This window comes from Mizuhopecten yessoensis, unplaced genomic scaffold (genome assembly GCF_002113885.1).
Source record: "Mizuhopecten yessoensis strain PY_sf001 unplaced genomic scaffold, ASM211388v2 scaffold4977, whole genome shotgun sequence".
Taxonomy (NCBI): domain Eukaryota; kingdom Metazoa; phylum Mollusca; class Bivalvia; order Pectinida; family Pectinidae; genus Mizuhopecten; species Mizuhopecten yessoensis.
The window spans coordinates 244,911-260,934 of NW_018405816.1; the positions used below are offsets into that span (position 1 = coordinate 244,911).

General features: G+C 38.1%; 1 protein-coding gene across 6 annotated transcripts in view; it reads right to left on the reverse strand.

Annotated features, from left to right (window-relative positions):
• Nucleotides 1-16,024, reverse strand: part of LOC110450084 (pleckstrin homology domain-containing family H member 1-like) — a 250,357-nt gene that overhangs the window by 43,239 nt on the left and 191,094 nt on the right. For all 6 annotated transcript variants that reach the window (XM_021497335.1, XM_021497336.1, XM_021497341.1 and 3 more), the window contains 3 exons: nt 8,673-8,824; nt 4,684-4,813; nt 2,510-2,593 (listed from right to left, as the gene is read on the reverse strand). In XM_021497335.1, coding sequence (XP_021353010.1) covers nt 2,510-2,593; nt 4,684-4,813; nt 8,673-8,824 — 366 coding nt within the window. The remainder of the gene's footprint in view (nt 1-2,509; nt 2,594-4,683; nt 4,814-8,672; nt 8,825-16,024) is intronic.

Below are 16,024 nucleotides of genomic sequence, written 5' to 3' on the forward strand. Positions count from 1 at the left end.
ACGAACAGGTATAGGTGGTTTGTAAAATCGAATAGGTAAAGGATCTGTGTAAAACGAACCGGTAAAGGATCTGTGTAAAACGAACAGGTAAAGGATCTGTGTAAAACGAACAGGTAAAGGATGTGTGTAAAAACAAACAGGTAAAGGATGTGACTAAAAACCAACAGGTAAAGGATGTGTGTAAAAACGAACAGGTAAAGGATGTGACTAAAAACCAACAGGTAAGGGATGTGTGTAAAAACGAACAGGCAAAGGATCTGTGTAAAACGAACAGGTAAAGGGTCTGTGTAAAACGAACAGGTAAAGGATCTGTGTAAAACTAACAGGTAAAAGATGTCTGTAAAAACGAACAGGCAAGGATGTGTGTAAAAACGAACAGGTACAGGATCTGTGTAAAACGAACAGGAAAAGGATGTGTGTAAAAACGAACCGGTAAGGATGTGGGTAAAAACCAACAGGTAAAGGATGTGTATAAAAACGAACAGGTATGGATGTGTGTAAAACGAACAGGTAAGGATGTGTGTAAAATGAACAGGGAAAGGATTTGTGTAAAAACGAACAGGTAAGGATGCGTGTAAAAACGAACAGGTCAGGATGTGTATAAAAACGAACAGGTCAGGATGTGTATAAAAACGAACAGGTAAATGATGTGTGTAAAAACAAACAGGTTAAGGATGTGACTAAAAACCAACAGGTAAGGGATGTGTGTAAAAACGAACAGGTCAGGATGTGTATAAAAACGAACAGGTCAGGATGTGTATAAAAACGAACAGGTAAGGATGTGTGTAAAAACGAACAGGTAAGGATGTGTGTAAAATGAACAGGTAAGGATGTGTGTAAAAACGAACAGGTAAAGGATCTGTGTAAAACGAACAGGTAAAGGATGTGTGTAAAACGAACAGGTAAAGGATGTGTGTAAAAACGAACAGGTAAAGGGGGTTTGTAAAAACGATCAGTTAAAGGTGTTTTGTAAAAACCAACAGGTAAAGGATGTGTATAAAAACGAACAGGTAAAGGATGTGTGTAAAAACGAACCGGTAAGGATGTGGGTAAAAACCAACAGTTAAAGGATGTGTGTAAAACGAACAGGTAAGGCTGTGTGTAAAAACGAACGGGTAAGGATGGGTGTAAAATGAACAGGTAAGGATGTGTGTAAAAACGACCAGGTAAAGGATGTGTGTAAAAACGAACAGGTAAGGATGTGTGTACAACGAACAGGTAAGGATGTGTGTAAAAACGAACAGGTACACATGTGGGTTTGTAAAAACAGATTTAAGATGACAGCTGTTCAATTTAGACAGGGTATAAAGGGAAATAACTCTACAGTCAGCAGGACACCTTTATTCTCATACAGATATGTTGATACTCTCCCATACAGAAGAAATATTTGATGAAAAAGTAATAACCATCATTATTACAAAATAAAATATATTTTCATAATGGTGAATTGGTGTACATTTATAGAACAATAAAAATCTGTTTAATGTTTAATATTTCAAAACTTCATTCCATTAAAATGTCAATCACTCCGAAAATAAACAACAATCAAGAATATTAAGATAAATTGGACATCAATTATCATCTAAATGGCTTGTTGTATAAGGTAATTTTCTTTATAGACTTGGCTTTAGATGGCCATATATAACACCTCCGGTTTCACTAACCCTTCGTCTGGTACACATTTCCTGGTTACTTGGTTACGTTAATGTCAACAGAGACGACATTTAGGTGAGACTGATCGCCCGCTTTTCTCTCAACCTCTACTTACACGACCCAGACAATCTCCAAGGTCATCAGTGTCAATCATTGCTTCTGACTCACAAGAACAACAGACACATTCTAATTGTCTGTATGGACAATAGGATAACAATAAACCATGATTTCTAGGGTTGCGGCCCTTTCCTTTCTCTTACTACCTTTAACTATAAATGCTATCATCTGATAATTTTGCGATATATTTTTCCCTGTACACAAGTCTCTCCGGTACCGCATTGGTGTATGTATTACCTCGAGTTCTGTGATCCAGACACATTAGCACACAAAGATTCCGTAGATGGCACAGGGAACACTGTACTAGATATTTATTACTGGGTCGTACACTGTTCATCCAGAATCTTCATAACTTTAATGGTTCCCTATAGAACCGGCACAGTTCATCGTAAACGCAGCATCGTCACACTTATTGGATTATCTGTTGTCTTTTTCATGGCATTACTCTTCACCCTTTGTCTTGACCTAAACTGTTGTAGCACACTATCATGTGAAGGAGATTTTCACCTGTAACCAAAGCTAACACAAATGCAACCAGTACACTGTGTTTGTCCTCGACTCTAACCAATAACCTCCAATGTCGACGTGTGACATCATAATGTGTGCACATCAACAGTCAAAAACCGTCCAGTATGCCCTGTACACAGAGCTAATAGGTAACATTAGAATGTTAGTACAGTATAAGTTTTGCTGCAGGACAGATGAGCCTCCCCTTGTTAAGGAAGTAAAATGTACTTACCATGGTGGAATGCTCTAGTACGGAGATGCCTTCTTCTTGGACGGCCAGCCACACCTCGTCCTCAGGGGTAGGGGACGTCTTCGCCTGTTAACACAGATGATACAGGTTGTTTACCGAAGGCAGATATTACTAATTACAAAATGAAACAAGAGGCCCATGGGCCTTAACAGTCACCTGATATATTTATACAGAGAGTTGATCTTGTTTTTAACACGAACAGAAATATTATTCAGTGACAAAAAAACCAAACACCACCTTATTCAATATCTGGCATACAGATTTAAGACTAAAAAGTATTTGAAACTAGCACCTCTGATTCTAAACAAGGAAAATGAAGAAATTTTAGCACACTGACTCCTTTGGGCCCCACCCTACAGCCCTTGGGGGTAGGTATCAAACTGTCAACTCAGGGTTATAATTCCAATCAAGTTATTAACATGTAATACGCAAAGTATAATTTGCCATTATAAACCATAATAAATTTGTTTTGAAATTTCAGTCAATTCAACCCTTTTTGGCCCCTCCCATCAGCCCCGCGGGGTTAGTCAGGGCTCATATGTGCATACCATCAAACTGCTACCCAATACTGATAATGCTAACCCAAATTGAATTATTTCCAATGAAAATTAAACAAATGTTGGTCCAAAATGTGATTTCCCTATATAAACTATAGTAAAGTTTACCCCCTCCCCAGGGGTACACATGAGACCCCAGGGTCATGAAATTCACAATTTTCGTAGAGCACCTTAAGACCCTTCCATCTATGAAGAGTGTTTGATTCTACCATATCTGGGTCTTGAGAAGAAGATTTTTGAAATTCCAGTCAATTCAACCCTATTTGGCCCCTCCCATCAGCCCCGGGAGGTCAGTCAGGGCTCATATGTGCATACCATCAAACTGCTACCCAATACTGATAATGCTAACCCAAATTGAATTACTTCCAATGAAAATTAAACAAATGTTGGTCCAAAATGTGATTTCCCTATATAAACTATAGTAAAGTTTACCCCCTCCCCAGGGGTACACATGAGACCCCAGGGTCATGAAATTCACAATTTTGGTAGAGCACCTTAAGACCCTTCCATCTATGAAGATTGTTTGATTCTACCATATCTGGGCCTTGAAAAGAAGATTGTTCAAATTTCAGTCAATTCAACCCTTTTTGGCCCCGCCCATCAGCCCCTGGGGGGTCAGTCAGGGCTCATATGTGCATATCATCAAACTGCTATCTAATACTGATAATGCTAACCCAAATTGAATTACTTCCAATGAAAATTAAACAAATGTTGGTCCAAAATGTAATTTCCCGATATAAACTACAGTAAAGTTTACCCCCTCCCCAGGGGTACATTTGAGACCCCAGGGTCATAAAATTCACAATTTTGGTAGAGCACCTTAAGACCCTTCCATCTATGAAGAGTGTTTGATTCTACCATATCTGGGTCTTGAGAAGAAGATTTTTGAAATTCCAGTCAATTCAACCCTATTTGGCCCCTCCCATCACCCCCGGGGGGTCAGTCAGAGCTCATATGTGCATATCATCAAACTGCTATCTAATACTGATAATGCTAACCCAAATTGAATTACCTCAAATGGCAATTAAACAAATGTTGGTCCAAAATATGATTTCCCTATATAAACTATAGTAAAGTTTACCCCTTCCCCAGGGGGAAACGTGAGACCCCAGGGTCAAGAAATTCACAATTTTGGTAATGCACCTTAAGACCCTTCCATCTATGAAGAGTATTTGATTCTAACATATCTGGGTCTTGAGAAGAAGATTTTTGAAATTTAGTCAATTTGACCCTTTTTGGCTCCGCCCCTCAGGCCCCTGGGTGCCGGGGACCAAACCAGCAACTATTTTTGTTCACCTTTGGCAATGGAAGCTTTCTGCAAAATTTCATTGAAATTGGTTCAGGGGTTTTGGAGAAGAAGTCGAAAATGAAAATTGTTTATGGACGGACGACGACGGACAAAAGTCGATCGCAATAGGTCACTTGAGAGTTTGTCTCAGGTAACCTTAAAACTCCCTTGGCATTATAGTGAACAATGACATATAAGCATATATAGTGTACTTTTAAATGTTGGACATTTTTACTTTTATTTAAGCATTTAACTTTTAAGTAATTATCAGTTACCAGTCCTTGCCAATTATTTGCCTTTGTTGTACTTACCTTTGTGAAGAAAAGTTTGGCACCACAGAAAGGCCATTTCCTGACCACAGCGAGGTAGACTCGGACACAGTCCTGGGGAGAACGGCCCCTCAGTGACACCCACCTCTCCAACAGCTTGGACACTGTTGACCTGAACATCAGGGTACAGAACAAGGTCATTATCAGTAGTGGCTATTAATGGGTCAAGGTCATTACAAATAGTAGTTAGGGATGAGTCAAGGTTATTACAAGCAATTAGGGGTTGTTCATTGTCATTACCAGTAGAAGCTTAGGATGGCTAAAGATCATCACTTGTAGTAGTTTAGTATGGATCATTGTCATTACCAGTGGAAGTTAGGGATGGCTCAAGGTCATCACTTGTAGTAGTTTAGGATGGATCAATGTCATTACCAGTGGAAGTTAGGGATGGCTCAAGGTCATCACTTGTAGTAGTTTAGGATGGATCATTGTCATTACCAGTGGAAGTTAGGGATGGCTCAAGGTCATCACTTGTAGTAGTTTAGGATGGATCAATGTCATTACCAGTGGAAGTTAGGGATGGCTCAAGGTCATCACTTGTAGTAGTTTAGGATGGATCAATGTCATTACCAGTGGAAGTTAGGGATGGCTAAAGGTCATCACTTGTAGTAGTTTAGGATGGATCATTGTCATTACCAGTGGAAGTTAGGGATGGCTCAAGGTCATCACTTGTAGTAGTTTAGGATGGATCAATGTCATTACCAGTGGAAGTTAGGGATGGCTCAAGGTCATCACTTGTAGTAGTTTAGGATGGATCAATGTCATTACCAGTGGAAGTTAGGGATGGCTCAAGGTCATCACTTGTAGTAGTTTAGGATGGATCAATGTCATTACCAGTGGAAGTTAGGGATGGCTCAAGGTCATCACTTGTAGTAGTTTAGGATGGATCAATGTCATTACCAGTGGAAGTTAGGGATGGCTCAAGGTCATCACTTGTAGTAGTTTAGGATGGATCAATGTCATTACCAGTGGAAGTTAGGGATGGCTCAAGGTCATCACTTGTAGTAGTTTAGGATGGATCAATGTCATTACCAGTGGAAGTTAGGGATGGCTCAAGGTCATCACTTGTAGTAGTTTAGGATGGATCAATGTCATTACCAGTGGAAGTTAGGGATGGCTCAAGGTCATCACTTGTAGTAGTTTAGGATGGATCAATGTCATTACCAGTGGAAGTTAGGGATGGCTCAAGGTCATCACTTGTAGTAGTTTAGGATGGATCAATGTCATTACCAGTGGAAGTTAGGGATGGCTCAAGGTCATCACTTGTAGTAGTTTAGGATGGATCAATGTCATTACCAGTGGAAGTTACAGATGGCTCAAGGTCATCACTTGTAGTAATTTAGGATGGATCAATGTCATTACCAGTGGAAGTTAGGGATGGCTCAAGGTCATCACTTGTAGCAGTTTAGGATGGATCAATGTCATTACCAGTGAAAGTTAGGGATGGCTAAAGATCATCACTTGTAGTAGTTTAGGATGGATCATTGTCATTACCAGTGGAAGTTAGGGATGGCTCAAGGTCATCACTTGTAGTAGATTAGGGTGGATCAATGTCATTACCAGTGGAAGTTAGGGGTGGCTCAAGATCATCACTTGTAGTAGTTTAGGATGGATCAATGTCATGACCAGTGGAAGTTAGGGATGGCTAAAGGTCATCACTTGTAATAGTTTAGAATGGATCAATGTCTTTACCAGTGGAAGTTAGGGATGGCTCAAGGTCATCACTTGTAGTAGTTTAGGATGGATCATTGTCATTACCAGTGGAAGTTAGGGATGGCTCAAGATCATCACTTGTAGTATTTTAGGATGGATCAATGTCATGACCAGTGGAAGTTAGGGATGGCTCAAGGTCATCACTTGTAGAAGATTAGGATGGATCAATGTCATTACCAGTGGAAGTTAGGGATCGCTCAAGGTCATCACTTGTAGTTTAAGATGGATCAATGTCTTTACCAGCAGAAGTTAGGGATGGCTAAAGGTCATCACTTGTAGTGGTTTAGGATGGATCAATGTATTTACCAGTGGAAGTTAGGGATGACTAAAGGTCATCACTTGTAGTAGTTTAGGATGGATCAATGTCATTACCAGTGGAAGTTACGGATGGCTCAAGGTCATCACTTGTAGTAATTTAGGATGGATCAATGTCATTACCAGCGGAAGTTAGGGATGGCTCAAGGTCATCACTTGTAGTAGTTTAGGATGGATCAATGTCATTACCAGTGGAAGTTAGGGATGGCTCAAGGTCATCACTTGTAGTAGTTTAGGATGGATCAATGTCATTACCAGTGGAAGTTAGGGATGGCTCAAGGTCATCACTTGTAGTAGTTTAGGATGGATCAATGTCATTACCAGTGGAAGTTAGGGATGGCTCAAGGTCATCACTTGTAGTAGTTTAGGATGGATCAATGTCATTACCAGTGGAAGTTAGGGATGGCTCAAGGTCATCACTTGTAGTAGTTTAGGATGGATCAATGTCATTACCAGTGGAAGTTAGGGATGGCTCAAGGTCATCACTTGTAGTAGTTTAGGATGGATCAATGTCATTACCAGTGGAAGTTAGGGATGGCTCAAGGTCATCACTTGTAGTAGTTTAGGATGGATCAATGTCATTACCAGTGGAAGTTAGGGATGGCTCAAGGTCATCACTTGTAGTAGTTTAGGATGGATCAATGTCATTACCAGTGGAAGTTAGGGATGGCTCAAGGTCATCACTTGTAGTAGTTTAGGATGGATCAATGTCATTACCAGTGGAAGTTAGGGATGGCTCAAGGTCATCACTTGTAGTAGTTTAGGATGGATCAATGTCATTACCAGTGGAAGTTAGGGATGGCTCAAGGTCATCACTTGTAGTAGTTTAGGATGGATCAATGTCATTACCAGTAGGAGTTAGGGATGGCTCAAGGTCATCACTTGTAGTAGTTTAGGATGGATCATTGTCATTACCAGCAGTAGTTATGAGTTGGGTCAAGATTATTACCATCAATAGTTGAGGAGAGGTCAAGGTCATGACAAGTAGTAGTTAAGGAATGGTCAATGTCATTACCAATAGAAAATAGAGATGGGTCAAGGTCATTACCAGTGGTAGTTAGGAAGAGGTCAAGGCCATTACCAAAAGTAAGGAGAAGTTTAGATTGGTCAACATTGAATAAGCACTGTGAGACAAAGTATTGTTAAAGAATGGTAGACTTGTATCTAACAGTGATATAAACATGTTACATATATATTGCTGTTCCAGTGATAACTCACTTCGAAAACTTTACTTTGATATAATTGACAAGTAGAAAGGAAGCTCCCATCTGTATGTATTATTGACATGATCTCCTAGGTAGACATCTGTATGTATTATTGACCTTATCTCCTAGGCAGACATCTGTATGTATTATTGACATGATCTCCTAGGCAGACATCTGTGTGTATTATTGACCTTATCTCCTAGGCAGACATCTGTATGTATTATTGACCTGATCAACTAGGCAGACATCTGTATGTGTTATTGACCTTATCTCCTAGGCAGACATCTTTATGTATTATTGACCTTATCTCCTAGGCAGACATCTGTATGTAGTATTGACCTGATCTCCTAGGCAGACATCTGTATGTGTTATTGCCCTTATCTCCTAGGCAGACATCTGTATGTTTTATTGACCTGATCAACTAGGCAGACATCTGTATGTGTTATTGGCCTTATCTCCTAGGCAGACATCTTTATGTATTATTGACCTTATCTCCTAGGCAGACATCTGTCTGTATTATTGACCTTAACTCCTAGGCAGACATCTGTATGTATTATTGACCTAATCTCCTAGGCAGACATCTGTATGTGTTATGGACCTTATCTCCTAGGCAGACATCTGTATGTATTATTGACCTAATCTCCTAGGCAGACATCTGTATGTGTTATTGACCTTATCTCCTAGGCAGACATCTGTATGTATTATTGACCTTATCTCCTAGGCAGGTACACGGCTTACCTTTGTTCATCCTCAGTTGCATGGCTATACTTTCTGGGATAGAATCGGTCAAGGACAGTGGTCAGCTGTTGGGCAAGATTGGGTTGGTAGGGAGGGGCAGCCCCGCCCACCTGACTAGACTCATTCGACAGCTTCACGTCTCCAAACTCGATCTGCAAAATATCAAAATACAGATATTCAACATATATTCTGATGTAATAGATGGTTTGATGGGAACTCTAAGAAAACGAGGTAACCAGGAACACTGATAGTGAAGATTTTTATTCCTGTGTATGAGACATCTTTTCTCTGTTAATTAAGTATTCAGCTGTTACTTACATAAGTAAAAATCACTTTATTTGTTGACTGGGTGGTCTCTTAAGTACACATCTGTGTTCCTAATTATAACATTTTATCAGTACAGACGATCCTGTTGTAGCTTTGGCTTCAGCCCTACTACAAACTGCTGACAAAACAACACAACTACCAACACCTACCAACTAATGACAGAACAACTACCAACTACTGACAAACCATCACAACTACCAACACCTACCAACTGATGACAGAACAACTACCGATGACAGTACAACTACCAACTACTGACAATCAGTACAACTACCAACTACTGACAATCAGTACAACTACTGACAAACAGTACAACTACCAACTACTGACAAACAGTATAACTTCCAACTACTGACAATCAGTACAACTACCAACTACTGACAAACAGTACAACTCCCAACTACTGACAAACAGTACAACTACCAACTACTGACAAACAGTACAACTACCAACCACTGACAAACAGTACAACTACCAACTACTGACAATCAGTACAACTACCAACTACTGGCAAACAGTACAACTACCAACTACTGACAAACAGTCCAACTACCAACTACTGACAATCAGTACAACTACCAACTACTGACAATCAGTACAACTACTGACAAACAGTACAACTACCAACTACTGACAAACAGTATAACTACCAACTACTGACAAACAGTACAACCACCAACTACTGATGACAGTACAACTACCAATTGATGACAGTACAACTGCCAACTACTGACAAACAGTACAACTACCAACTGATGACAGTACAACCACCAACTACTGACAAACAGTACAACTACCAACTACTGACAAATCATCACAACTACCAACATCTACCAACTGATGACAGAACAACTACCAACTACTGGGAAACAGTACAACTACCAACTGATGACAGTACAACCACCAACTACTGATGACAGTACAACTACCAACTACTGATGACATTACAACTACCAACTACTGACAAACAGTACAACTACCAACTGATGACAGTATAATTACCGACTACTGACAAACAGTACAACTACCAACTACTGACAAACAGCATAACTACCAACTACTGACAAACAGTACGACCACCAACTGATAACAGTACAACTACCAACTGATGACAGTACAACTACCAACTACTGACAAACAGTACAACTACCAACTGATGACAGTACAACCACCAACTACTGACAAACAGTATAACTACCAACTACTGACAAACAGTATAACCACCAACTACTGACAAACAGTATAACTACCAACTACTGACAAACAGTACAACTACGAACTACTGGCAAACAGTACAACTACCAACTACTGACAAACAGTATAACTACCAACTGATGACAGTACAACCACCAACTACTGACAAACAGTATAACTACCAACTACTGACAAACAGTATAACCACCAACTACTGACAAACAGTATAACTACCAACTACTGACAAACAGTACAACTACGAACTACTGGCAAACAGTACAACTACCAACTACTGACAAACAGTATAACTACCAACTGATGACAGTACAACCACCAACTACTGACAAACAGTATAACTACCAACTACTGACAAACAGTATAACTACCAACTACTGGCAAACAGTATAACTACCAACTACTGACAAACAGTATAACTACCAACTACTGGCAAACTGTACAACTACCAACTACTGACAAACAGTACAACTACCAACTACTGGCAAACAGTACAACTATCAACTACTGACAAACAGTATAACCACCAACTACTGACAAACAGTATAACTACCAACTACTGGCAAACAGTACAACTACCAACTACTGACAAACAGTATAACCACCAACTACTGACAAACAGTATTAACCACAAAACAAAAAACAAAAACAAACAGACACTCATAATTAGCTAAAAAACAAATGTTTTGATAATAAGAAATAGGACCATCAAAAGTTAATAAAGTTGTGATGTTATGATCTTATAAAAGAAAGTGTCCGGGTTTAAATTGCTGTCCTTGCATAATCAGGTTAATTTGTAAAACAGAATGTAGTTTACAGACAGAGCTTCATTAAACAATGACCACTTATGGCTACCGTAATTGTGGATGATGTTATATCATCTTCCAATTCAAATTCTGTTTCAACTGTTCATTATATAAGCAAGGCTTTAGATGCGTGTGGTTTTATGGTTATGAATGTCTTTTGTCTGTATAACGACACATCTTTTAGATCAAGGTAGTATTAATCAGGAGATCCAAATTCACAAATTGGAAATTTTGACAGCATATGTTGTACCAATGTGAAAAGCTACTTAGCACATTATTACAGGTGAAATGAAATCTTCACACATTATAAATGGGCTACCTAGCATATTACTACAGGAGAAACGAAATCTTCAGACATTATAAATGGGCTAATAAAATTTTCAGACATGCAATATATAGCTTGTAAAAAAAAAACCAAAACTAAAACGAAGTCTGAAACATATTTTAAAAATGTGCATATTATATTAATAATTATTATAACCTTGAAGAAGATCGGAAACAAATCCTTTTCTCTTTATTAAATGGAGAAGTTTGCATTAGAGCTAGGAAGGACTGAGTGACACATATCTAATGTAAAATGTATCACTGCTAACATACAACAGCATACTGTAGCATCTACTGAAGGTGCTGCTTTCTTAGTAAATCTTTAGTACTGAAGTGCTGCTTTCTTAGTAAATCTTTAGTACTGAAGTGCTGCTTTCTAAGTAAATCTTTAGTACTGAAGTGCTGCTTTCTTAGTAAATCTTTAGTACTGAAGTGCTGCTTTCTAAGTAAATCTTTAGTACTGAAGTGCTGCTTTCTTAGTAAATCTTTAGTACTGAAGTGCTGCTTTCTAAGTAAATCTTTAGTACTGAAGTGCTGCTTTCTTAGTAAATCTTTAGTACTGAAGTGCTGCTTTCTAAGTAAATCTTTAGTACTGAAGTGCTGCTTTCTTAGTAAATCTTTAGTACTGAAGTGCTGCTTTCTAAGTAAATCTTTAGTACTGAAGTGCTGCTTTCTTAGTAAATCTTTAGTACTGAAGTGCTGCTTTCTAAGTAAATCTTTAGTACTGAAGTGCTGCTTTCTTAGTAAATCTTTAGTACTGAAGTGCTGCTTTCTAAGTAAATCTTTAGTACTGAAGTGCTGCTTTCTTAGTAAATCTTTAGTACTGACGTGCTGCTTTCTTAGTAAATCTTTAGTACTGACGTGCTGCTTTCTTAGTAAATCTTAAGTACTGAAGTGCAGTTTTCTTAGTAAATCTTTAGTACTGAAGTGCTGCTTTCTTAGTAAATCTTTAGTACGGAAGTGCTGCTTTCTAAGTGAATATTTAGTACTGAAGTGCAGTTTTCTTAGAAAATCTTTAGTACTGAAGTGCTGCTTTCTAAGTAAATCTTTAGTACGTATACTGAAGTGCTGCTTTCTAAGTAAATATTTAGTACTGAAGTGCAGCTTTCTTAGTAAATTTTTAGTACTGAAGTGCTGCTTTCTCAGTAAATCTTTAGTACTGAAGTGCTGCTTTCTTAGTAAATCTTTAGTACTGAAGTTAAGATTTTTTTTTTATTTAATCTATATTACTGAAGTTGAGTTTTTTTTTTTTTATTAAATCTATATTACTGAAGTTAAGCTTTTTTTGATAAATCTTTATTAATGAAGTGAACCTTTTTCATTAAATCTTTATTACCGAAGTTAAGGGCCAGCTGTCACACCTAGCCAATTTGGGTCGCCTGAGCTATACCGGAGCACAAATTTGGCGATTTTCGCGGATCGGTTCTAGTATGGAAGTGCAACGGTATCACATCGCTTAGAACGGTTGTACATCGTCAGGCCATCGTCAGAGCATTGGCGAAAAATTAAACAACAGAAAAACATCGGCAGCTCATCGGTAACGTACTAAGGTGTCAGAAAGTAGTATTCGGTAGCACATCGGCTCTTACATCGGTAAAACAATGGTATCACAACGGGAACGCTGGTACTGCATCAGTATTGCCCGGTCAATTTAACTTTTTCAAGTGCTTACTCGCCGGAGCTCTGGCGATTTTCTCGCTGTTGTTAAGTTTAGTCCTGGTGAGGTACATTGGGAGTGTGTAACAGGCTCTTAAAGCTTTTTTTGGTAAATTTTTATTATTGTCATATACTGAAATTAAGCTTTACTTGGTAAGTGGTTATTACTGAAGTTAAGCTTTACTTGGTAAGTCGTTATTACTGAAGTTAAGCTTTTCTTGGTAAATAGTTATTACTGAAGTTAAGCTTTTCTTGGTATTAGTCGTCATTACTGAAGTTAAGCTTTTCTTGGTAAGTCGTTATTACTGAAGTTAAGCTTTCTTGGTAAATCGTAATCACTGTAAAACGTGTTGAGCTGATTGTATAGAGCATGTGTCTACATGGCTACTAAGACTTGGCTATTTACGGCCACGCTATGGAGCTCAGACAGCTCAGACAGCTCAGAGCAATGAATTAACATGCATGGACAGGTGAGCACAGTGCCTGTATTACAGCCGAACAGTGGTGTGGCTTTATCTAACCACAGCACAATACTACATAACTACACCCTGATAGTCGAGGCCCACATGAACATGTTCAGTAAGGATGGACCCGACAGATTTACGGGAGAGTTTCCAAGTGTGAGATAGCCACACATCTATTATCTGTCCCATAAAAGTTTTTTTTCCTGCATTTGTGCAATATTCAGTTGCAAAATAGCCTGCAGTAAAACATTATACAATACAAGTTATAATAGAATTTGTAATAAAATCTTAAACGTCATTACAAGTTATAAAACCAATAAAAAACTTATAAATAAGTAAAAGTTATGAAGTCTTATTTACTGCTTATTTCTTCTCTGTGTTCAGATTTTTTTTTAAGTGAATTGGGAAAATTTTGATGTGTTGTAAAGCTATTTTCGGCAGCAAAATTTGCAAAAACACAGAAAGTTTGCAACCATGATGCCTTATTATGTACCAAATGAATAGAATGGTAAACTAAGGTACAACAACTGAGTTGAGGGAAACTGGTTACTGAATAATCAACCTGTAAACAAAACAACAAGTGGTAGTAAGGTGTGTCATCATTTAATCTGTGAAATAAACAGAATTTTAAGTTTGACTCGCAACGTGATCTCTGACCCAGCGACAAAGGGACTGTCGGGTGAATCGTCACTATGAACAAACTTCAAACATTTTGTATGTGAAATCCTTTTTTTTTTGTCCTTCTATTGCCAACCACTGAAATTCAAGATGGTAAAAAGCAAAACAAACATAGCCGTTACTTTTCTGGATTTAAACGAAATGCCATTTTAGTTTTTTAATTTTCATAAAATCAATAAAAAAAATGGAATTTTATACTTGATTTGGGGAAAAATTAAAATGAATTGCATTTGGAATGGGGTCCGTTACTGACCCCATTTATATAGGCAGGGAAACAGTAAATACGTGTAAGTTAAATGTTTGTGCAATACATTATGTAGTCTGCTCCCTTCTGATATCTGCCCAAGCAACTTTCTGTGTGTCGGAGTTAGGCACTGTATCATGTAGCTAGGCATCAGGAGTTAGGCAATGGAGAGTTGGGCGGCTAGCAATCACCAATCAATGTATCAGAAGATGGTATCCTTTTATCAACATGGCAGCATCAACAGCAGTAATTGAAATTCAAAAGCCTGTTTCATCTCCATGAAAATCCATATTTCAACGATGGAGAACCCTTCTAAAGTACTAGCATATAAAGGCTGGGGAAGTCTCGAGATAACACATATTCCATGTACAATTAATTAAAATTCAAAAGAATAAGAGAGTGAAATGTAAGAAACACATTTACACTTACAGCCCTTCAGACCACTTGGGGCCTTGAAAACGTGAGGAGAGCCAAAGGCTTCTATGTAAAATTAATTACAATTCAACAGAATTAGTTGGTTAAGACAAGCTGGAGGAATACATTGTATTATCAGTGTCAGTCCCCGGGCAGAGACACGGGCAGAGACACGGACTACGATCAGGTTATTACTGAACACTATAATTAACAGAATAATGAATGGCACCAAAACATTTAAATTATGTGCAGTTTTGACTTTTACATCTATATCCCGCAGAGATGAAGAAGGGCATCAGATGTTAATGATTATTAGAAAAAATATTCTCAAATAGAAGGTTATCAAAAAACTTTGGAATCGTGCCCGATCTGATAAGGTGCAATTTGATGAGTTTCATTTAAATCTTTTGGGAAATAATGGTTTGATTACAATCTAGAATCAAAATAAATCTAGAGCATTGATGTAGAGGTTATATAAGAATGTGAATACAACACAAGGTTACAAGGGTCAAGGTCATCATTCCAGTGAACTTACAATAATGTATGCTGACATATTGGTCAGTGCAGTGCATTTTGCATTAATTCTTTGTCCATAATGTGGTATTTTGGCATAAAAAGTATAACCTAAAAAAATTGTGTTCATCTTATTTATACTCATATTTTGTTTTAATTAACACATTAGTGACATGACCCAAACCTCAAACATTCTGACTTTACAAGTCCCAGAGCCCTTTAGTTTTGAACCACACCTGGTTTTCAAGGTATGTGCTAATAAAGTTATATAAAAGAAGTCTTTGTAGAGTGAGAATAGTGCTCACCAGATATCCCTGGCAACAGTCTCAGATGTACAGCCAGTTTTGGCATGTTTTACTTTTACTGGTCTATGCTTGGTTGCATGGTTAGATAAGCTTTCAATATTACATGTCATGTAAACACATATCAGATGTTTTTTGCCGACTTTTCCTGCTCTGCCGCGCCAGTTATACTCAGACATATGGCCCCCGACTCAAACTCCTTATCTTTTAGTTTTACCACAAATCATGTGTCACAGCTTGTGAAACATAATTTTACACGCAACAAAAAAAAGAAGATTTTTTTTTAATAAAAACAAGTTTCATTTGTGTTGTGCAGCTATCTACAAGCTAACATGACAATCACTAGGCCGGATTGTATTAAGTAGACAGTTAGGACTATTGGATATTTTTAAATGCCAAATAAGGACAAATCAAT